The sequence below is a fragment of the Branchiostoma lanceolatum genome, chromosome 4 (genome assembly GCF_035083965.1).
Source record: "Branchiostoma lanceolatum isolate klBraLanc5 chromosome 4, klBraLanc5.hap2, whole genome shotgun sequence".
Lineage (NCBI taxonomy): Eukaryota > Metazoa > Chordata > Leptocardii > Amphioxiformes > Branchiostomatidae > Branchiostoma > Branchiostoma lanceolatum.
Window position 1 is genome coordinate 10911999 of NC_089725.1, and position 23044 is coordinate 10935042.

At 40.1% G+C, this 23044-nt stretch overlaps 3 protein-coding genes across 4 annotated transcripts in view; 2 read left to right on the forward strand and 1 right to left on the reverse strand.

Moving 5' to 3' along the window:
• Nucleotides 1-8395, forward strand: part of LOC136432542 (GTP-binding protein Di-Ras2-like) — a 28414-nt gene extending 20019 nt beyond the window's left edge. For both annotated transcript variants that reach the window (XM_066423903.1, XM_066423904.1), the window contains exon 2: nt 6707-8395. In XM_066423903.1, the coding sequence (XP_066280000.1) occupies nt 7271-7855 (585 nt within the window). In that variant the 5' untranslated portion in view covers nt 6707-7270 and the 3' untranslated portion in view covers nt 7856-8395. The remainder of the gene's footprint in view (nt 1-6706) is intronic.
• The window catches only part of LOC136432539 (tyrosyl-DNA phosphodiesterase 1-like), a 58192-nt gene extending 40032 nt beyond the window's left edge, over nt 1-18160 (reverse strand). Inside the window, exons 1-7 of the mRNA XM_066423899.1 lie at nt 18014-18160; nt 15802-16187; nt 15353-15553; nt 14130-14173; nt 13552-13607; nt 9525-9621; nt 1531-1565 (exon numbers count right to left, since the gene is read on the reverse strand). Coding sequence (XP_066279996.1) covers nt 1531-1565; nt 9525-9621; nt 13552-13607; nt 14130-14173; nt 15353-15553; nt 15802-16144 — 776 coding nt within the window. The 5' untranslated portion in view covers nt 16145-16187; nt 18014-18160. The remainder of the gene's footprint in view (nt 1-1530; nt 1566-9524; nt 9622-13551; nt 13608-14129; nt 14174-15352; nt 15554-15801; nt 16188-18013) is intronic.
• A 99-nt stretch (nt 18161-18259) lies between these two features.
• Nucleotides 18260-22346, forward strand: LOC136432543 (B9 domain-containing protein 2-like). Its single transcript, XM_066423905.1, has 5 exons — nt 18260-18400; nt 19097-19203; nt 19863-19988; nt 20451-20621; nt 21035-22346. Exons 2-5 carry the CDS (start codon nt 19116-19118, stop codon nt 21175-21177), a joined length of 528 nt encoding a protein of 175 aa, XP_066280002.1. The 5' UTR covers nt 18260-18400; nt 19097-19115; the 3' UTR covers nt 21178-22346.
• The last annotated feature ends 698 nt before the right edge of the window (nt 22347-23044 follow it).

Genomic DNA, 23044 nt, shown 5'->3' on the forward strand with positions numbered 1-23044 from the left:
CTGAGCCGCTAAGCTAGCGTACACGAGATTGTGAGGTCAGGGGTTCAATTCCCGGTGTTCCTGGAAAGACGTTGTGTCCTTATGAAAGGCACATAACATGACTCCCCTCACTCTAACCAGATGTAAATGGGTACCTTACTTTGGTTGGGGAGGTAAAAGGCCGTGGAAGGAGAGAGATGGCTTCCACCTTCGAATACTGTGCCCTAGACACTTGTTCATTTGTTTATTCATTCATTTGCACTTAAAAACTAATAACATCCTCTAATACTGTGACCTAGACACTTGTTTATTTGTTTATTTGCACTTAAAACTAATAACATCCTCTAATACTGTTACCTAGACACTTGTTTATTTGTTAACTTATTTGCACTTAAAAAATAAGAAAGACATAACAATGAAATACAAATGAGATATAACAATGCAAGGAAGGCCAAAAGCTTAATGCATAAATGTAAAGGCCTCCCTTTATAAAAAAGTGGACACAGAAACAGTAGATTAACAACCCACTGAAGGCCTATGGCCTCAAAGCTATTGAACCTTTACCTTTACCATAACATCTATAAGAAAGAGAAGCTTAAAAGCAAAGACTGTTTACTTCAGGCCCATCCCATCTGGACCAGAAGCACATTCAGACCCCATCATCCGTGTACCCCCCGCTGAAATGGATGTCGTTCATCATGTGACGCTCGGATAGCTTATAGGTTTTCAGTTTATTACACCCGGGGATGAGGCTGGATGAGCCAAATTTATTGACTGACTGTGAGTGACATGTCTAAGTCGGTATCAATCATCATCTGTATTGCATTAATGTTGTGGTACATGTAATTACTGTTACCGGCGCGTTATAAAACACTCCATATGCACTATATTATGTTTGTCTCCAAATATCTGTCCATAACTGGGAATCAAGAATTCCACCATTGTTATAAGTTTGTATCAATGAATGGGTTTCAAACATATTTTCAGACTTTGTCTGAGTTTGTTTCTGTTAAGTTATTTTATGTTATATATTAATTTTGATTACAACGCCTGTATAGGTTTTTGAAAATTGAATAAAAAGAACATGGAAAAAAAGAATTCCACCCAAAATTTAAAGGCCCATTTATAGATGATTACGACAAAGAAGAAATCGTCTGATTTTGAGCATTGCCTAAAACAATAACATTGGTGTAGTTCAAAAAGAAGCTTCTAGGGGGCCAAAACCTGTACCACTTCTTCCCGGACCAAAAAGCTTCCTTCACTACCCCAAAATCATGACTATACGATTACCAGAACAAAACATACTGACAAAAAAAGGAGGCTTGCTGCAGTACCTTAGAAAATGGCCCATGATCAAAATTGCCATACATTTGTCAGACACTTTTTAACTAGACAACAGATATCATAAAGATCAATCAACAAACTACTCAACTTATGCTGTTCACAGATACATTTACAGACATAAAAACAGATATTCGCATTGAAAGTAAAAATTCTATTTAAAAAATGTATATTTCCCCGTCTCTGGTATAGAAAGTAAAATATAAATACCTGTGATGTGTTCCATACATGATTTCCAGTCGAGCCTGCAGAATATGAAAAAAAAATACAATAAGCATAAAAATGGCCAGTTTTTTGTGGCACAGGAATGCTATCATTGGCCTGAAGTTGCACTGTGCGAGCAGAGGTTAGGTTCTGTCTTGTTTGGGGCATCTGTTTGAGCGTTTTGTCGGCCATTCTATTTTAAAAGATCGACAACACACCTGTCTGTGTAGATGTCCAAAACAAGCCAGGGCCTAACCTCTGCTTGGAGAGTACTGATGTCAGATATGTTGGTAATTCTACCATTGAAACAAATCATAACTATAACAGTTGTGTCACAGCCACAGACATTTGGCAATAATCATACCTTCAAGTTGGTACGTTTGCAAAGGTTAGGCATCCAGGAATGAAACTGAAAGATAATATTCATAATCTAATCTGTACCGAAAAACGTGCCCATGCAGATGTATAGATTGAATTAAAATATTAAAAAAATGTATGTCTTGAGTCTTGACTGTTAAATTTGTTTGGTCTGCTACATGTAGATTGGATACATTATACCATATTAATCTCTTTGGTTCTTTGCCTGTTTTAAAAAAAAAGGCTGAACTGAAATATCAATACCAAAGACAGTTTGTACCTAGTAGGTACACATAAATTCAGGAATTGAAGATAGCCAGATTCAGGTTTTCCTCCTGACCATTCTGTGAATAAGTGTCAAAGCAGTCCAGATTTCAGCACTAAGGTCAGAGCCAGTCTGAAAACAGTTGCTCTCACATACATATATGCCAACAATTGGCTTCTTCCCCAAACTCTCCAACTTGTTTCTACAAAGATTCTGAGGCTGATTCTAAGTTACAAAAGGTAGCATTGAGATACTGTAAATGCTGAAATCTTCGCGGGGATTTAATTTCGCGGTAGGCAGAAAATGGAGTGTTCGCAGTGGTTTTGAGTTCACGTCTGAGACAATAGTAGCACTACAGTCACACAATGGAACTGCTCTTTGCAGTGGTTTTAACTTTGTGGTAAAGAGTTCACCGCAAAAACTGCGAACACAAAACCATCACGAACATTTCTGCATTAACAGTACACAAGCAGCTGGCTTGGCATGTTGGGAAGACTCGTACATGACATTGCATTTATCAGGAGTACGAGGTAATGACTTTCGACCCGTCGACCAAATTAGGAGGGATCAGGTGATGGATGAAAGGTTGAGGAGGAAATTCCCCTCATGTTTTCAGTGTGCCGATCACTGCCATCGATCATGACTAGGAAACAGATAGGGCACTCGAGCTCTGATATAGCCTTTCACCACTTTGGCATCGGTAACAATTGAGCGATGATACCACCTTTCAACAGCTAATACTCTTCACTAGAAGAAGTAGGTAGAAAAAAAATGTGCAATATGACGTCAAGAACCAAGCCTAATGCCCTATCCATCATCTCATGCACCCTTGTACAGCAAACCCTCTACAGTTATTAAAGGCTGATTAATGGTTTCATATTTATGGAAATATATAATGCAACTTACATCTCGGGATTTGACTGGTGGGAACCAGAATAATTTTGTAGTGAGAGAAAAGTGTTCATTTGTCAGCTGACAGAAAGATTGTAAAGGGTGATGGGTAAATAATCCAACTTCTAATGTAATACGAACTACAGTGTGCAGTATATGCTTTAAATCCGTTTATTTTCACGAGGATCTATTTTCATGGTAGGAGAGGACAGAAGATTTTCTCAGTTTGCAATGGAAAGAATTCTGTAGTAGAGCAGATAACGCCAACGCATATTTGTGATTTCTTGATTTCACAGTATGAACCGCGAAAACAAAAACACTTGTACAAGATTTACAGTACATACAAAAATGCCTAGTTACTGTTTGATATGTCACGTTCAATCACAGAAGGAAGGTCTAGAATGGTAAAATTCGACATAGCAGCAGGCTATCAGCTAGGAGGGTGTCAGGGGGTCTTCTGGATGCCTTGCACTAAGAAAACAAGGAAGCCCTCATTTTGCGGGGGCCTGCAGAGGATGCCCTGTTTCCCTGGTAATTACACATTTGTACATGTGTCCTCCTCCACCCCCACACATACTATCCACTATTGTTTTTTCCTCATACCAGACAGCATGTCAACTGATTGATATGAAAATCTACCAGATAATTGTTATTCCATACAGTTCATCGGATAACTCTGGTTTAGATTGGTCTACCCCCCCCCACCCCCGATTTTTGGACGCCCTGTCTATATATCCTAGCTAAAAGCCTGGACAGCAGTGCTAGTATCCACTCGGCACTCTTTCTAGTCAAACCTCATGACATTGTTCAGTACTTGACAAACAGGTTCTGACTGGTAAATGGATGGAATGAGAGGTTCAGGCGCGGACCTGGACCTGTTTAAGGATTACCGGATCAGCAGTCGGCTCTGTAACATGTGTCTTTCTGATAAGAGCCGTACGTCAGCAGTCAGGTTTGAAGGACACTGAAAGTACACTGGAACATTTCCAGGCCTCTCCGTGATTGATTTTCCACAGTTGTTTGAAGAGAGTCGTGGAAGAAATGTTGCAAGAAATAGCATTATGCGGGCCATTTGGTCTGCAGTTTGCTGCACGGATAATTTCCTGTATCTTGTTGTTTTGCATATAACTGGTAAACCACCTTTAGGTGTAACACACAAGTTTTGTACAGAAAGTACAAGCTGCACGAGACCGGGCTGTAAGGTTTTGATCCACTCACACAGGGAAGAACCCCTACTCTTTTCCTTAAGTGTGGAATCATCTGTAATTCATGTGTGACTTTTACCTTTTAGTTTTCACAACTAGCATGCCTACTGCCTTGCAGTCTGCTTCTTGGATTTTTAGAGTAGTTTGAGAAAAATGCACTTTGAGAAATGCCTGACTTTTACTATCCATCTATCTAAAATAAATCTTCAATTACCTCTTAGGTTTTTATTATCCATCTATCTAAAATAAATCTTCAGTTACCTCTACGTTTTTGTAGACAGCTAATCTTTGTATCACAGGAAAACTGCCTCTGTCCATGGTGTTGATTTACTAGTAGCCTATACAAGAAGGTAAATTTATCTGTGTGTTGGTAGAGTCTCTTCTGAGGTAGAATTTAACCATATTTTCAAACACCATGCTAGGAGTAGGTCTGAAAGCATTCAAAAGCGTGGTAACCGTTATAAGTTTTGAGTTGATACTGTAAATGCATTTAAGTTAATCGTAAAAAGCAGCTGCAAAATGATGTAAACTGCCCCAAAAAAAATTTGGGGGTCCCAAAAGGATGTTATCCGTATAATCAAATCAATTTGGCCTTATGAAATTCAGTAAAACAGTGAATGCAAATGATAGTTGTGCCCAATACTGTCAGTCAGCTACAGAGGTAGTGGTGCGGATCGGTCCGGCCGGACCGGTTCCGGACTTGTAAAACGTTTAGGTTCAAGTCCAAAAAAACCTAAACGTCTGGAAACAAGTCCGGACTTGAAAAAAAATTCTCTCACTCATACACTCCTTTTTGTTTTAAACCATCTTAAACCTTCCTTAAATCGTGAAATTTGCACTAGAAAAATATTAAAACATTGCTGTTTTTGTGTTTATAACTGAACCTCTGTGTTAATTACTGACTGTATATAATTCCGTATATATAGTTTTCAAATTACGTGTAAAATATCTGCCAATATGCAATTTTACATGTAACACCAAAAAATATTCCAAAATTATTGTTCAGGTCCGGACTTTCAAATCCGGACCTGAACCTAAACCTCTGGACTCGAGTCCGAACCTGAACCTTAACTCGGGTTTAGATCCACACCACTATACAGAGGTATGCCCTCAAGTAAACCGCATTAACATAAATCATATACATGTAATCACATCAAGGGAACTGATGCATTGTCATAGAGTTCCCTTTCAGCAAATATGACCAATTACATGAATCATCAATTTATTTTCCTCTCCTCTCCTGAGGCACAGATATATATCTGATAAACATATAAATAAGAATCATCCATTCATTCTTCATTGATGTAAAGGGGCAACAATCTCCAGTTGTAATGAATATGTTTGACTGATAGACATGACTTGTACCATATCTGACTCTGCTCCTGGCAGGTAATATCGAATGCAAGATCTAGAGGAGTTTTGTGGATTGCTCACATGAATAATTCAGGCGTGTTCTTGGAACAGCATCGACCCCTGACAGGGTTTTTGACAGTTTCAAGCCTCTTAAGTGCTCTGTGCCCCTAGAAACAGTCTATCATTGAAGACGGGTTTATCATGTCAAGATGACACAATGCTGCTCATTAAAATTTCCTAATAGAAACTATAATAAGCATAATTGTACTGTTTATTACTTGATTAAGCGGGAGGATAAGAATTGATGATGTAAGCTTTGCACTGAGAAGTCTGATCATACATGCGCACATCAATTTTTCGCCCATACTGTTAATCGTAAAAAGCTGCTGCAATATGAGAAAATACATGCTGCTGTATTTCAGAAAAAGGATGATACTAATAATGTCATAGAATTCAAAAGTCAAAGAAGTTTTGAAAGAACAAAATTTAAGAATCTATATTTGGGTATACCATACTCTATTTTTCTAAATTAGTTTTCTTCACACTTCCTGACCACATAGATTTCATGATGAAGGCAACTTTTTATTTTTTATTTGCACAATCGCATCAGCTTTGGGGTTCCCGGAGGATGTCATCCATATAATCAAATCAACATGGCCTAAATATAACTAAGATACATGGTGGTACAAAACATCAACCAATTCCAATGTTCTCACCATTGATTACAACATTTATCCTGGAGTAAAGTTCCAATTTGGCCAATTTCAGAAGGATATCCCCACAGAGTAGTACCAAATATCCACAAATAATTCTGTGATATGAAAACAAAATACTGTTTTAAGGTATCATATCCAGGGCTCGAAATACCGACATACAACATGCAATTTGCACGCTATTTTCAAGATAATTTTGCATGTAAATGTTTCAAATTGCATGTAAATGTTTGCCAACATACAATTTTGCATGTAACCCAAAAAAACGTATTTCGAGCCCTGGTATATGTACCTGAACCATTATATATTCTAGCCTAGTAGCCACAGAATCAGACATAAACTTCAAATATGAAGCAGATACAGAATCAGAGTTCTCATATGCTGCATTTTTCTTCCAGAACTGACAACTAGCTGTAAGACACCAGTCACAACCCACCTGGCTGTTCAAAAACCAATAGTACAACAACTGTGAACACTTGGCAGAAGAAACCAGGGAACAACAGGAAGGAAGACGCTTGTAAATACCTGGCTGTAAGGCACCTGGAGTCAACAACTGGCAGAAAGACACCTGTCAACAACTAGCAGTAAGACACTTCTACTGGGCGTAAGACACCTGTCAACAACTGGCACTAAGACACTCATACTGAGAGTAAGACGCCTGTACTGGCAGAAAAACAACTTTACTGGCAGTAAGACACGTATCAACAACTGGCAGTAAAGCACCTTTGTTGCCAGCCAAACACCTGTACTGGCAGTAACACACCTGTAAATAACTGGCAGTAAGACACCTGTAAATAACTAGCAGTAAAACATCTGTCAACCAGAGCTAGTAAGACACCTGTCACAACTGACAGTAAGGCACCTGTTGCATCCCACCTGACACCTGGCAGTAAGAAGCCGAACAGCTGGCAGTAGTGAACTACCCGGCTGACCCACCTGTACAGCTAGGTGACTTGACATGTATGAATGTCATGCCTGAGCAAAGTAACGATTACCGCGTGGTGGTCTTCGGGGCCGCCAGCGTGGGGAAGAGCTCGCTGGTGTGCAGGTTTGTCCACGGGACGTTTTCCGAGAGCTACATCCCCACCGTGGAGGACACATACCAGCAGGTGATCAGCTGCAACAAGAGCATCTGCACCCTGCAGATCACAGACACGACGGGGAGCCACCAGTTCCCCGCCATGCAGAGGTTATCCATATCCAAGGGCCACGCCTTCATCCTGGTCTACTCCATAGCCAGCAAGCAGTCCCTACTGGAACTCAAGCCCATCTTCGACCAGATCTGTCAGATCAAGGGCAACTTGCAGAACATCCCCGTCATGTTGGTGGGGAACAAGTGCGACGAAACCGGACAGAGGGAGGTAAATATGGAAGAGGGGACGGCCATTGCCAAGTCGTGGAATTGTGCCTTCCTAGAGACATCGGCCAAAACCAACCAGAATGTCACGGAGCTGTTCGAGGAGCTCCTGAAAATGGAGAAGCGTTGGTTCATGAGCCTTAACCTGGAGAACAAGAAGTACCGCAAGATTCACTGCCCCTGTATGTAGCAGAGGAAGGGTCTGTCTCTACCATTGCTGCCTACATTTGTAAGGAAAACACAAGAAATCAAACAAAGGGCAGGTCATATATTATATGACATTGAAGGGAATGGTTGGAAAGAACTGATTCTATGGCATTTGCAATATGATTGGGAACTTAGGATGGATGGACTACAGTTTCAACAAACACGGACAGACTCTCAATGTACTGGATGTTGCAAGTAGAGAGTAAAAACTTGAACTTGAGTGTGATTTGAAATCAACCAGTGCATGGGCATGGTTAACTGTGGAAATTGACTCTTTACCTCAATACCATTGTACAGACACAACAAAACAGTTGTTGTTACGTTGTTTGTGCATGGACGTAGCTATATGTGACTTTTTTTTAAACAACAACGATAAAACTGAACATTTATGTACAGGCAACACTTTTTTACATACCAGTAATCATGTGTGATGGAATATCATCTAGGGCTAGGAGTATCCTGAATGTTGAGACATGAATGTTGTCTTCACATCATGTTCAAACAAGAGTACAGCACTCTGACTTATGCACTCTGACTCTGTATATCATGAGTGCTACAAATTAATAGTATTATATGTGACACCTGGACTACTTGATCTAACAGTTTTACTTGGGCTCAGCCTGATTTTTGCAGATATTCTGCTTCTGTTGTTCAGCTACATACATGTATGGTACCTAAACATTTTGCAACTTTGTAATTGCATGCTGGCATTGTTAAACTGCTAACATCAGCAACATCTATTGACATTGTTTTCTTCTACATCAAAACATAAGGGAGATGGACGTAGCAGCACAAAACCGAAAACTCTGGTACTGTTGGCCAACCAATACTACATTAAGTTGTAGGAGGATCTAAGGTCTAAGGTAAGGACAAACACTACCAAGGACGTGGTCCAGGGAATGAAATGTTGTAGGCTGGAGACAAAGATTGTTCGTTCTACTGCTGCTTCTGTCCCCTCACTCCTGATGTGCACTGGCTAAAAGCTATAATAAGCCTGTTCATGGTTTTAACTGCACTGCAATATGTCAAAGGTTAAGGCCCCTAACTTGTAAACAATCCTAGTCTGGACAATGCTTGATACCATGTTCAGACATGTTTTGTTCTTGTCTCAGGGGCCTTCACCTTCGACATATTACCCACGGTGCATCTCATTGTGCATGTGCAGTTGGTACCGTGAACAGGCGTATTGGTTCCAACAACTGTAACTGTTTGAACTTACCAACTGCACAGCTTAGCAATTATGCAATAGATGAATTTGAACGACACAAACTGATGTCGTCATAGGGGGGGATTTTACTCACAAACTGCCATGTCATCCTACATGTTTGCACACGTTTGAACGACATTTCCTGAACCAGGAAGAAGCAGGTGTTCGATTAGAATCTGACTGATCACCAGTCAGGGTTTACGGAATGTCGTTCAAATGCCTTCTATACACAAATACATAGACAGTGTGTGAGTAAAATTCCCCATATGACGACATCAGTTTATGTCGTTCAAATTTGTCTATTCAGATTCTGGGGTTTCACTTTCTTATCTTTTATGAAAATGAGTAACGGTGTAGATTTATTTAAATCACACGTATTGTTTCTTCACAAGCCTTAGCTAGCTACCTTGTGAGATGTACATTATGACAAATATGTGTGCCCCACCTGACAGAGCTGAATGTTGGAGAAGCGGTGAGCATCTTCCTGCAGCTTGACTTTAGACAGCCCGCTGTCTCCGTGTACAATCAGTAAAGGTTTCTCCCTGTAGACAACACATCATGAAGAGACGATGTTACAGTCAAACCTGCCCAAGAGGACCAACTCAGAAGTAGTACTGCGTACCTAAACCCGGGACCTGAACTGGACTAAGTCTTGTAAAAATGTTTAGGTTCAATTAAAAATAACAACTAGGTGTCGGGAATCAAGTCCAGACTTGCAAAAAATTATCTCTCAGTTATACGTCGATGAAGATTAGACATCCAGGTAATAAGATACGCCAAAAAAGCAATTACTCAAACAACTGGATATGATTTTGGAAACGGTCAGACGTTTCAAGTAGCATCCACTACTTTTCGTCAGTGACTGTGAGCAAGATCAGTTGAACAGCAGGTTTATAACCACGAACTATGAACATGTTATAACCACGAACTTCATAGTTCGTGGTTATAAACCTGCTGTTCAACTGATCTTGCTCACAGTCACTAACGAAAAGTAGTGGATGCTACTTGAAACGTCTGACCGTTTCCAAAATCATATCCAGTTGTTTGAGTAATTGCTTTTTTGGCGTATCTCTCAGTTATATTCTCCTTTTTGCCCTAAACCTTCATTTGTGCTATAAAAAAAGACGAAAACATTGATGCTTTGTGTTTATTACTGAGCTTTTGTGTTTACTACTGACTGCATTTTTACAAGTAACAAAAAAAGGTTTTCTAGGCTAAGCGCACATATGCCATGGTTTCAGGTTCGGATTTACATTGTATATTGAACCTGAACCTCCGGATTTGAATCCGGACCTGATCCTGAAGATGAGTTTAGGTACGCAGCACTACTCAGAAGACCAATATAATCTGGTCTATATATGTGCACAGGGGGTCACTACAGACAGGGTTCTTAATGCTTGTATCAATGGGAAAAATCATCTAAGGGACCACCAAAAAGTTGTAATATGGTCCTTATGTAGAGGTGGTTCACTTGTACAGGTTTGACTTTAACTCCATCTACATTGCTGTGTCACTTTTGGACAAAAGAGATAGGAATGAAGATAGGAAATTCTTAGTTGAAAAAGTGAGCAAGAATGATTTAGATAGAGCTGCAATGTAATTATAAGGTCCTAATAACAAGGATGATAAGGGATAAGACTCAAATCATGTATTTAAGATACTTTTGTCTTCAAGCTGATTCCTTTAATTGCATGTCATGATAAATACATAAACCTCACTACTGTACAAACTGTTTGATACAAACACAATGTGCATGACATCATATCATTTTTTTTAAAGTAACTTTTGACGTCGGTCAAAACAGGGAATCCATCATGTCTTCTGCTTTGTCATAGACCAAGTAACTGAGAGAGCTTTGATATTCTTAAAGATGAATAATGTCCATTCTGCTACCAACGCTAAATACATGTAGCCTGGAGCCCAGTCTTATTAGGCCTAGTCTGCTTCCGACGGTCGCTATGACGGGGTAGCGCCTGTTGGAAGCAAACTAAAGCGACCGTTGGAAGCGGACAAAAGCTACCAAGACTCGACTCCAGGCTAGAATGCATGGAAATATTGTCTGACTAACTTTCATCAATCGTACAAAGCAAATCAAAGCAAATGTACAAATATATTTGGGGCAGCGTGCAAGATGTTGATTTGAGGCAGGATTCCTCCAATACCAGGATATTTGATTTCATATTCATCTGCTGTACAGACCCTGATTTAAACTTGTCAACAGCCATCTTGCCACCGATTGATTTATCAGTTATCTGGAGCTGCATAAAAAAGTGCAACAAAGTTCACACATCTTGGTAAAAAGTAACTTGGCATGAACAAAGTTACATTGTACAAAGTTGAATTACTGTATAGTGTAACATTGCACGGACAAAGTTACATCCTTACTGTACAATGTTATTTGACTATTTGCCCCATTGTTTGAAATTCTGTCCCGACCCGTTGAAAGAGATCTGAACTGTACATAATGGATTAATTAAAATAAAGGACACTTGAAAGTAGAGAAGAGATTAAGCTGATGGATAGACATTGTATTGATCTTTATGTCCTGAAATGAATAAAGTTGCTAATGGGAAATGAGCACAGACTACTATTTGCTTTGTTGCTGTTTGTACTGCAGACCCTACTCTCATCAACTTATACCCACTCACTCAAAGGAGACTGGCCATAGTGACCATATATTAAACTTTTTAGAACAGTTCAAAACTTAGGATATATGGAGTTTCTTTTAACACTGGTGTTAATGTTCTACCAACCTGATGAAATTATTTTCGGAAGTTCGAAACTTAGCTTTGGTCGACCATATTTTTGTTGTTACCTTACAAATTTATGTGTATATCGTACTTGTCTTTGTCTATAATATAATGCCCCTGTAACACATTCGGGAGCTTCCCACGACTTACTGTAAATGCCTTTAAGTTTGCGCTAGGGCGAAAATGGATTGTTCGCGGTGGTTTTAAGTTTGCGGCAGAGCGTTCTTGCAAAGCGGGAGAAGCCGATACGCTGACAGATTTTTTGGGTTTTTAAATTATTTGTAGGTTGTACCCTGAACTCAAACATATTTTGTTTTTTGTATTCCTCTAGTGCACCCTACTTTAATGATTACCGTGTCAAAGCCAGTCACCTTGTGGCCCTTAACTATAGAAGTCGCCATAGGCCAAACACTGTACATGTGTTCTGCTACCTTGAGTGATGGTTGGTGTGCCCTGATGTAGATGTTGTCCTTGATCCCTCTCACGAAGTTCAGTGTCTAGAAACAGTATGACCTGGAGATTCAACGTTCATTCGTAATGTGAGACTTCGGATGACAGTGACCTGGGGCATCTGTGCTCCAGACACCTCGTCTCTAATGCACATTTTTGCAGACTCCCAGCAGGGCTTAAGTCTTTGTAATGGTCCTGGGAAGGGATATAGCACATAGTGCCACCTTTATCTTCTGTCTTTGGGTGCCATGAGCAGGTGTCTCAACCTGTCTCTCTTGGCCCTGATAAGGAATGCGGTAGATTAGCAATGGATTTGTCTTTTCTTTCAGGGTTTTAACTTCAGAGATCATGAACAGGTGTTGGTAGATTTGGCACAGTTGGATATGCGTGGGAATGGAAGACCGTGCGTAGTGGTTCTGACAGCCCATTGATGTCGGGAAGGGTGATACGCCCTTTGTAGATTGCCTGATCGTTAGCTCCGTGAAGGAGGTCAGTGACTGGGGTATTGATTCTGTCTGTCTGTGTGTTTGCAACTATAACTCAAGAGCCTCTCGATGGATTTGCTCTACATCATGATTAGGCATGTGGGGAGTTATTGAGGTTATTGAGGTCCCGATGATGCATGGTGATTTGGGGCACCGTATTTTCAGGTGATGCTAAATTATAGAACGACACCCCCATGAAAGTAGTGTGGTACAGACTATCAAAACAGCTGTTGGTCACCTAATGGTAGCATGTACAACACAATTGCTTCCTGGAACTGGTAATCATCATCATCATCATCATCAGTCGACATGCTTTTACGCAACGTCGGGTTATACCGCCCCTTACATGGTGACATACCCTTTTGTTGGCTGATACAAGACGGGGATGGGCCAGAAAGGACCGACTGTGGTCCCCAAAAGTCGACAGAGAGAAAATGTTTAGTCGTGTCAAATGACATGGAAACCTGATGTAAAGCTATTGACAAACACCTGACCAAATGTTGAAGGTGAGCATGTAGTATAGTGGACAACCTCAAGTCATTACCATTCAGAAAAGATGCTGGACATTTTACTTGTGCTCATTCAAGCCCTTAACCATCAACAAAGCCAAACACATAACTAAGGCTAAAATAGTCTGGGTGTGGGCTTGAGTAAAGTTCTATACAGAAACTATGCGACTACAGTCTGAGTCTTTTCTGAAGATGTGGCATGAGTGTGTATGTTGACTTGAGGTTGTCCACTACTACTTGCCCACCTATTGAAGGTATGTAAGTTCAGAATTGCTTACCTTGCTTCTTTTGGATACTGCTGTATGAGCCAGGGGATGTCAATCATGTAGTTAAACTGGAACAACAACAGATTTTATTAATTTTGCTACTTTTTTAGTAACGCTAAAGAAGAGTGATGGATGTCACTTGAAACGTTCAGGATAAAATCTCCGAATCTTCTAGTTGTAGCATTTGAATTGTCTTTTTATGCTATTTACCTGGATGTCTAACCTTCATAAACGTAACAACAAAAATAACCAGTAGCATCAGTGAGTTGTGCAAAACAAAACATGGTTGTGCAGCGTAACTGGGCAACCAGGTTTTTCGAACCCTTAAAGATTGATTTTTTTTTCAAATTTCAACAGAATCAAAATATTGACTGCATGTATACTATAAATACATTTTTCATAAATACCAAATTAATGCACAAAGTTAACTGAAGCTCATAACTTGAAAGTACAAACAGATGGATCTATGGTGGATTTATCTTTTTTATGTCATTTCTACAAAAAGATTCTCATCATTCTTAAATCTAACACTTGCAAAACAACTTTTAAAAGTTTCATGATTGTGCACTGTACATGTGTGTGCAGCTTACCTGAGCTGAGGCCAGCAGCTTTCCTTTCTCAGCTGATAAAATATCTGTGGGAAGAGAATAGCACGACAGTGTTATGGTCTTAAAGCAGATGCTATTCACGGATGGAGGTTTTGTTTTCAGTATGTTTTTGTTTGTGTGTTTGTTTGTTTGCTTGTATGTCCGAATACAGTACAGTCCGAATACAGTAGGAAAACGGTGTCACCACAGATCTAGACTAATTTGAAGTGGAGGTCGCATTGTGGGTCAAACTGCTCGCAAATATCTTCCAATCTAGCTTCGGGTTTGTTTCCCTTGTTTCCTTTACTATAAAATGCATAAATGTTCACGGGGATCTAACTTCGCAGAAGGGAGAAAATGGAGTGTTTCGGTGGTTTTGAGTTCGCGTTTAAAACTGATAGTAGCCTGGCACTGTAGCACTACAGTCACACAATGGAATGGCTTTTCACAGTGATTTCAAATTCGCGATAAAGAGTTTGCCACGAAAACCGTGAACATGTAACCACCGCGAACATTTTTGCATTTACAGTATTTTCTGCGACCATCCAAACACCAGGACAACTATCTGGTGTAGCTTAATTATGATACAAACTAGAGCAACATGAGGGAGTTGATGACATTTGACATATTGAATGACAGTGAATGATGCTGAGCAAGATAAATCACAAACATGGCATTCTAACAAATTATCCGCAACTTAACCCCACAGTCCATCTCAAAAAGCCCTGTCAAATAAACTTCAGTCCGTCAAACCACCATCTATTTCAACACAATTGTATTGATTATCCTACGTATAAATGTAGTTAATATACTGTCTTATATCATAAAACATGTGTAGTGAAACCAACTGAAGGCTACCTCCTACACGGTAACTTGATACCAAAAGAAGTACACTATTATTATCTCTCTCCATGTACATTTACAGCAACTCAATGACTGCACATAACGTTATCTATGACTATGAGCATCCACCTCATTTTCACTTACAAAACTGTAACATTTTCAATATTGTTCACACTTTTATTGATTGCTTAGATTTTCATAATTGATCATACACTAACTTGTCTTCTTTTACATCAACTTTTCCATCATCCAACTTCTAGTTTTATGTATTGAGTTGTGTTTTACTCAATGTTCTTGCTTCATATGCATATCTCATGTTTTTGAGGAAAGGGCTTTTCAAAAGCCTAAATAAGTACATGCGAACGAAATAAAACACATCTTACCTGTGATATGCATGGCTCCAGTCTGATTAAACTTGGCAGCAATGCCGGAGACTTTCGTCAGGTAGAAGGTGTACGGCCCAGGATCTGCTGTATGTGTTGATGATGATGATGACGATGATGATGATGAAGCTGCTGATGGGGACCCTGTTTTCAACTTTTTGTGAGGTGGTGATGACTTTTCTTCATCGGATGAAGAGTCCACTGTTGTCATAAAGATTGAAAAAAGATACTGTTATAAGCCTTAGAATTTAGTTTTTGTTAATCAACAACTGTGAAAAGTGAAAAAATTGATTTTCAGCCATGATTTACTTCTGATTATTCACAGACATCAGTACTAGTGAAGGTGGCCTCAAAGCCTTTAAGGCCTACATGTTTGCCCATCACTACCTCAAAGTTTATGAAATACAAGAACTGCTGTGGACTATTGTTTAGTCACTGATCTGGAGTACCTGGATGTCTGTATTGCTGGAAGTGGGCGGGGTTCTTCCTGTAACACTGCCTCCCGTACTGACACTCCGGCCTCTGGTCTTCCTTAGCGCTTCTCTTCTGTTTTCCCCCACGATGTCCTGTCTCATCACCGGACCCTTGACCCCGTGATCCCAAAGGCCTGGCCTGACCGCCACTGCTGTCCCCTGATCCTGAAGTTGATGCTTGACCACCACTGCTGCCCCTCCCCTGTTCTATCCTGCTTGTCTCCCCAGTGCAGTCTTCCTCTTCTTCATACTGCCTTTCTCCATGGGGTGACAGACTGGGATTGGTCGATTCATCAGAATCACTCAGTGACCATGACATTGTTAATGTTGACGTTGGTGTGGCGGACTTGCTGTATTAACACCTGTGAGTGAGACAAAGACAGAAGTCAGTGGGCGTTATAAACTTCCTGGCATGTAAAAACAGAGACAGTGAAAGTTAGCCTCTATGTATACGTTTGACCAATTGCTGACGTCACGTATCCGTAAAGGCACATGTCAATAAAGTCACATGTCAGTAACTCTCGCGAGTTTACGTTCGACATTGATTGGTCATTACTGATCCTAAAGAAGAAAGCAACAGTGGTCGTTGAAAATTTGATTCGTGAATAACTTAGTGTTGGAAGAAAGTTTAGCATTGTATTGAGTCTTCAATATAAAGATGATCTTCTCATCATCATCATGATCTTCTAGCTACGGTCAAAACTGCCCAAGAAGGGGCCCAGTATATTCTGGTGTACACATGCATGTGTACAGACAGGATTCTTAATGCCTGTGTCAATCAACCTGGTATCCAAACCTATTATATAGCTCCCAAGTCTCTGCTGTCCTCTCCTATTTGCGGAGAGGACAGAACAAACTCGGGAGCTATAATAGGTTTGGATACCAGGCTATGTGTCAATGGAAAAAAATTATCTGAAGGACCACCAAAAAGCGGTCCCATTGGCAAGATGGTCCTTATGTAGAGGTGGTCACTTTCCATATGGTCTAGTGGTTAGGATTTGGCGCTCTCACCGCCAAGGCCCGGGTGTGGGAACCAGTGAAACAAATCAAAGGAGCGAGTAGAAACAAGTGATCCCAACCGAGATTCGAACCCACGCCAAAACCAGCAGTTAGACTGGTCAGTTGGAGGCGCTTGAACCCCCACTGTTACATAACCTTTTAATGTCAACAGTGGTTAATACCAAATGTCTAAATAGGCCTAAGCTTTCCAAGACATAAACTAAGTTAGGTTTGGTTATTGTTCTGTTTTTTTTTTAAGAAAAAAATATACTTGTCTAGTAGATGGGTATACAGAATCATGAAACTTCATGATCACAGAAGGAGCCCACATCAGGAGCGCCATCTGGCAGCTATGTGCAGAATGACATGATGAGTTTGACATATTAAAATTCCATAGCCTAAAGAGGTACGTAGGGATGCATGTAAATAGTTCTTGTCTTCACCATCGTCTTGATTTGCTAAACAATGTCTACACGTGTATTGTTTATGTCTCATAGGCTCTCACCTTTGACGTCCATGTACATGCGTACTCAGAATGGTAAATGAGCATATTATAAGCCCATTCTTAATTCAGACTTTCCGACACCAATAAGCTTGGTCACGGTTGCGACTACGCATGTGCAGTGTCAAAGGTAAAGGCCCCTGAGACGTAAACAAAACCCTTCTGGGCGTTGTTATGCAGATCTAGACAACGTCGAGACGAGAACTGTTTACAAGCCAGGGGCCTAATTCACCTTTGAGTTTGACACTGCACATGCGTAGTCGGAATTACGAATGGGCTTATTTGTCAGCACTGGATTTCCAGACCTGGGCCTTTCTCAGGAAGTCCAGTGTTGACTCTGGTTTCAGCACTCGGTTTCCAGTGCTGACAGGAGGGATTCCAGTGCTGAAGCTGCCTCCACTGTCACGGTTGTTGTTGTCCTTGTTTAATGTCTAATTATTTATTGCTGACGGTAGCCACGGCGACTGTTGGAGGGCTTCTTTTGCTTGCAGTCTTATACATTAGCCCTATTAAAGCAAAAGAGGCCATCCAATAGTCGCCGCGGCTATGATGACGGCGACTTCATCAACATTTTGGGTATCCAGGGTATCCAGATCCACATGATGATGAGATCCAGAATTTAGAAAGGAACCGGTGACTTTTGGGCATTTGCGTCATTGTAATGCTTCAATTTCGGATCGCACCTACCTTTAAACAGATGCACACACACTCCTTGTTTCTTCAGCGTAATGAGGTTTACCACATGTCAACGAAGAAGAATGAAGAGGTTTTCTAGACGCAGTCTTTCCACCTGGTCCCCAAGTCCACATGTGTTTCCAGGGGTCGGAGGTCATACTACCCGCGCAAAAGTTACACCTCTCCTGATTGGTTGCTTTAAGTTCCTTTGGCCAATCAAAAGGAAGTTTACGACAGCCTATTCAGACGCATGCGCACAAGACTGCAAGACATTGTTGATACCGGAAGAAAATGGCGATGGAATATTTGTCAGCTGAAAGTGTTTAGTAGTAACATAGACACTTTGTCAGCGTTTAGACGTGCCTGGAGAGAAGGATCTTGACACAGAAGGTCTAAAAGGTACCCAAATGCCATTCTTTTACTTTTTAAAACGTCTCCGTTCATTGAAGAATACTTATTATGGCTGTTTGACCTCAAAATATGTGGTTGGTGCCACCAAAATTGGGATACTACTAGTAACTAAATTCAAAAGGTTCCTGATTCTACTACTGTAAGAACCATACCTTTTTTTTTAAATCTCCTGAACCTACTATTGATGAAATGTTTATGATTCACGATAACTGACGTTTTTAACGTGATTTTCAACATGCAACACAAATGCAAGTTGTTTTCATAACTTCTTGCCAGCAACGTAACCGTGAAACATTTTGCAGCATTTCATAAATTATGGAAATCCAAGGTTGATTTTTGACTCTTGAGATGTCAAGTTTTTCATAACATACGTTTATAGGATAATACGTAGTAAGTATTTCTCTTCCCTACTAGTATCCCAATTTTGTTATGATTTTGTAAAGGGCTCCCTTACAAATCAGCTATTGTAAATGATAAATAAATGAAGAAACATACAAATATTATTATGCTGTATATGATGAATTGATGATTATCACTTCTACCTTAATCTTACTCCCTGCTGTTAACTTTCTCCCTGCTAATCCCATAACCGATAGAGAATTGGTAGCCATAATTTGGGATGCATGGCTAACTTCAGTGTGCTAAAGTAAAGGTTTAAGACTAAATTTCTATTCCCTTCTTCAGGTAACATTCCCCAATAGAAATGGCAGAGGTTCACGTGATAGGACAGATTGTCGGGGCGAGTGGCTTCCCAGAACACAGCCTTTTCTGTAAGTGGGGAGTACATGCAGGTAGGTGGTCTACAAATCGTCTTCAGGTATCGTTCATAGGTGCACAATACATACAGCCCCTTTTTCACTAGACTAGAGGCTGTAACTGCTGAGCAACCAAACACTTGACAGGTCACTCAATGAATTTTATAAAGAACAAATCCTCTTATGTTTTGTTGTCTTTGAATCATACTTTTACATCATGCATCATATTCCAATTATAAAATCAAGGGTCAAACAAATCAAATTTTGGTGATGAACTCAATGGTCACTCAACGATTGCTACATCTAGTTTAAAGGAGGCCTAATTACTAGGTAGTATTAGGAGAAAATGTTTGCCTCATGCGGGCACATAAGCAGAAATTCAATCCCAATAACATTTTTGTCAAGCTTGATTAAAAGTCCAGTCTAATAGTTTCATCAGGTTAGTACATGTACATGTAAGTCACAGGATAAGTTCTAATCTTTCTTCATGCACAACCAATTGATATTACCAACAGACATTTTACCAATTAGTGATTACCTGTCACCTTCCTCAGGGTAATACTGTTTACTGGCTAGCTCTGCTTGGTACTGCAGCTAGGTGTCGCTGCTGCATTGTGAAGAGTGTAGTCCCAAATGTGAACAGCGTACCCCCTCATCACAGGTCATTGACATTGTTGTGCATGTTTGTGTTCTAGGAGGAGCCTGGAAGATTCTATCAGGAAGCAGAGAAGGTCAGACTCAGGTGGACAACCCACAGGATGAGCAGGGTGCCAACTGGTCCCACCCCATCGACATCCACTTCTCTACAAAAGGTCTACAGGGTAAAGGACATATATCTATATCTCTATCTATCTATCTAGATCTAGATCTAGATAGATAGTATCTAGATAGGGAGTGGGAGAGAGATATAGATATAGATACGCCCTGCTAGACAAATCAAACACATTTCCCAAAAAAAACAATGGAACAGTTAGTCACCTGAAATCATTGATTCTGTCACTCCAAGAAGGCTATCTGCAAAATTAAAAGTTAAAGGCATTTACAATACTCGTAAATGCAGAAATGTTCGCGGTGGTTTTATATTCCCAGTGTTCACGGCGACCATTTCACCCCGAACTAAAAGCCACTGCAAACATTTTTGCAACTGTAGCTACTAGATATTATAGCGCTGCCGCGAACTTTAAACCTCCTCGAACACTAAATTTTTGCCTTAGCGCACAATAAAAAACACAAACTTAAATGCATTAATGTTACAGTATTATCCTGTAACTGTTTCCATGCAGGCTGGCCCAAGCTCCATTTCCAGGTGTGGCACCAGGACTCCTACGGCAGGAACGAGCTGTACGGCTATGGCTTCTGTCACGTCCCCACGTCGCCCGGCATGCACAGCCTGGAGTGTGTCACGTGGAGGCCGGCAGGGTCACTCAGGGAACAGATATCACAGTACTTCATCGGTAGGCAAATACGGAATATTTTGGAATCTTGGTTGTTGTCGCACATCCAACATGCATGCTACAATGCTACTACAGACTGTTGTTGTAGCAATTGTACTATTTCAACTAGTGATGTGTAAATTTCCATTGCCTATGTATTTGTCTGTTCATAACTCTTGACTCTCCAATATCAGCCAAACTGCCTTGAGAGTCAGTGTAATATATTGTAACATGGACAATAAATAAATGAATAAATAAAAGAGTTGCAATTCTTAGAACAGGGCATTAATCAGTCATCCACCGCTCACTGGACTCGAAGACAAAAAGTCTTCTCTGTCGCTAACAGTGAAAATTAGCTCTTCAGTGAGACTGGTTTGAGATCACTTTCTCTTTGCTGCATGGGATGTTTGAAACTTTTGCCCCCCGTCTTTCAGGTGGAGGTCCGCAGCTGAAGAATCCAGATGTTGTTTACACAGGTGCAGACAGGTACAAGCTGACCACAGTCACCATGGGGAAGGTGCAGCTACAGCTGGGGATTATTCTCAGAAACTTTGACAAATATGGGATAGAGTGTTAACACAGCTTTGTTTTTGCTTTCTGTGCAAAATGGGATGGCCTCTTTAGCAAGCTCTCTAGACCTTTTGGGGGGGGCTTATAATACAGTTTTTGCTGATGACTTCTTTGACGCCGTTTTTGGTTCAGGCTCTACCGGGCCTAATGGATACGAGCTGGCTGTACAAATGACCCAGTACAAAAAGAAGTCATCAGCAAAAGCCCAAGAGGCCCCAGAGATCCTGCTATGGAGGCTAAAAATGGGAAATGCCTGCTTTACAGTGAGTCAGTGATGTTTCATGTGGAGACTAATACCAGTGTATTCTATTTGTGTTTTGTAACTGTATGTAGTGTAATATGGGAGTGACGCAGTTAAGAATCTTTTTGCTATGAAGATGCATAAACTTTTGAGATGGTAACAGGTTTCTTCTAAACTTTAATTTGCTTCTTGAAACAGAAGGAAAACTTGCTTGGGGTTTTGACTGGTAAACCGGTCTCATACGGTAGTTTATTTTTCAATCTAAAGCATTTTCCTGTAACGTCATAGGGATACCAAAATGGAGGCAGATGCAACTATTTGCATTTAAGTGAATCATAGCTCAACCATATTTGGATATTTAGATATCTTCTGACCTTCTCAAATAACAGTAGCTCACAGAAGATAATACAGTACATGTACTGTAAATGCAGAGATTTTCTCGGGGATGTAATTTCACAGTAGGGAGAAAAATGGAGTGTTCGTTGTGGTTTTGAGTTTACATTTGAACCAATAGTAGCGCTACAGTCACACAATGGAACGGTGAACATAATACCGCTGGGGACTTTTCTGCATTTACGGTACCACAAGAATAAAAAAAATTGCTGGTGAAACTTTTTTAGATAGTAGGTTTGAGCCATGGTTTTGGACTATTAGACCAAGCATTGGTGTGCATTATGTACCTTGTTACTTTCAGGAAATAATTATATGGACCAAATAAGAATAAGATTGATGTACTATAAATAGAAAATGGACAGGTTTAGTTGCAAACATTCCTTATTCATTGTTGACATGATTCTGTTTGTACCTTCCTTATTAATTGTAAATGTTACATGGACTTTATTCCTATATCTGAATTTCTTTTGGACATGTAGTTATGATATTTAGTCAGAGGTATGGAGCAGATATATTTTTTTTCATTAAACAGAAAAATACCATGTTGTACACGAATTATTTTTGGGTAATCTAACCCAGCATTATACATCCATTGTAGAGAATTTGAAATGTTATTTCTGCACTCAAACTAAAGCTCAACTTAGAAGGATCCGAGGACCAATCAAACATCTACTGGCAAGAGCTATTGTCTTTGTGGACATAAATAGCATTTAAGATTCTCTACAATGTAAATTTACTAGTTATAGATTAACTTTCATTTGATTACACCTACATGTCATGTTGAGATGGATGAATGGATACCAAGTTTTCAGTGTCATGTATACTTAAATGTTTCCCCTCATGGTGAGAGATTCAGCATCACATTGTCTGGAAGGATACAAGTACAGTAAGTCATCAATGGCTCTCATGGTAATATTTGGGGCAGAGATCATAGAGCTTTTCAATAGTTGAACTCACTTGAAGATACTTACTTTTTACCAAGTTTGTTTTGTTTTTCATGACTCTGGTACCCACAGTAAAACCGGAGAGTGAGTGAGTGAGAACTATAGAAAACCTGTACTCAAGATATTAACCTTAAATACACAAACATGACCTTAAATGCTTGCGTTCTGCATACATGCTGGCAAACCTGTCTGAAGTTGCCGCTAAAGCACAAAAGTGTTTTACAAAACAAATAAGCAGGCCAATCTATGGCGGTATGTAGTCGTGGAACTCTACAATTTTTTTGTCATTGAACCCC

Bases quoted from the DNA above. Each gene is read 5' to 3' on its own strand.
- LOC136432543 (XM_066423905.1), top strand. From the start codon at position 19,116: ATGGCAGAGGTTCACGTGATAGGACAGATTGTCGGGGCGAGTGGCTTC. The intron at 19,204-19,862 runs GTAGGTGGTCTA...TTTGTGTTCTAG, and splicing joins TAAGTGGGGAGTACATGCAG to GAGGAGCCTGGAAGATTCTA. The intron at 19,989-20,450 runs GTAAAGGACATA...GTTTCCATGCAG, and splicing joins CTCTACAAAAGGTCTACAGG to GCTGGCCCAAGCTCCATTTC.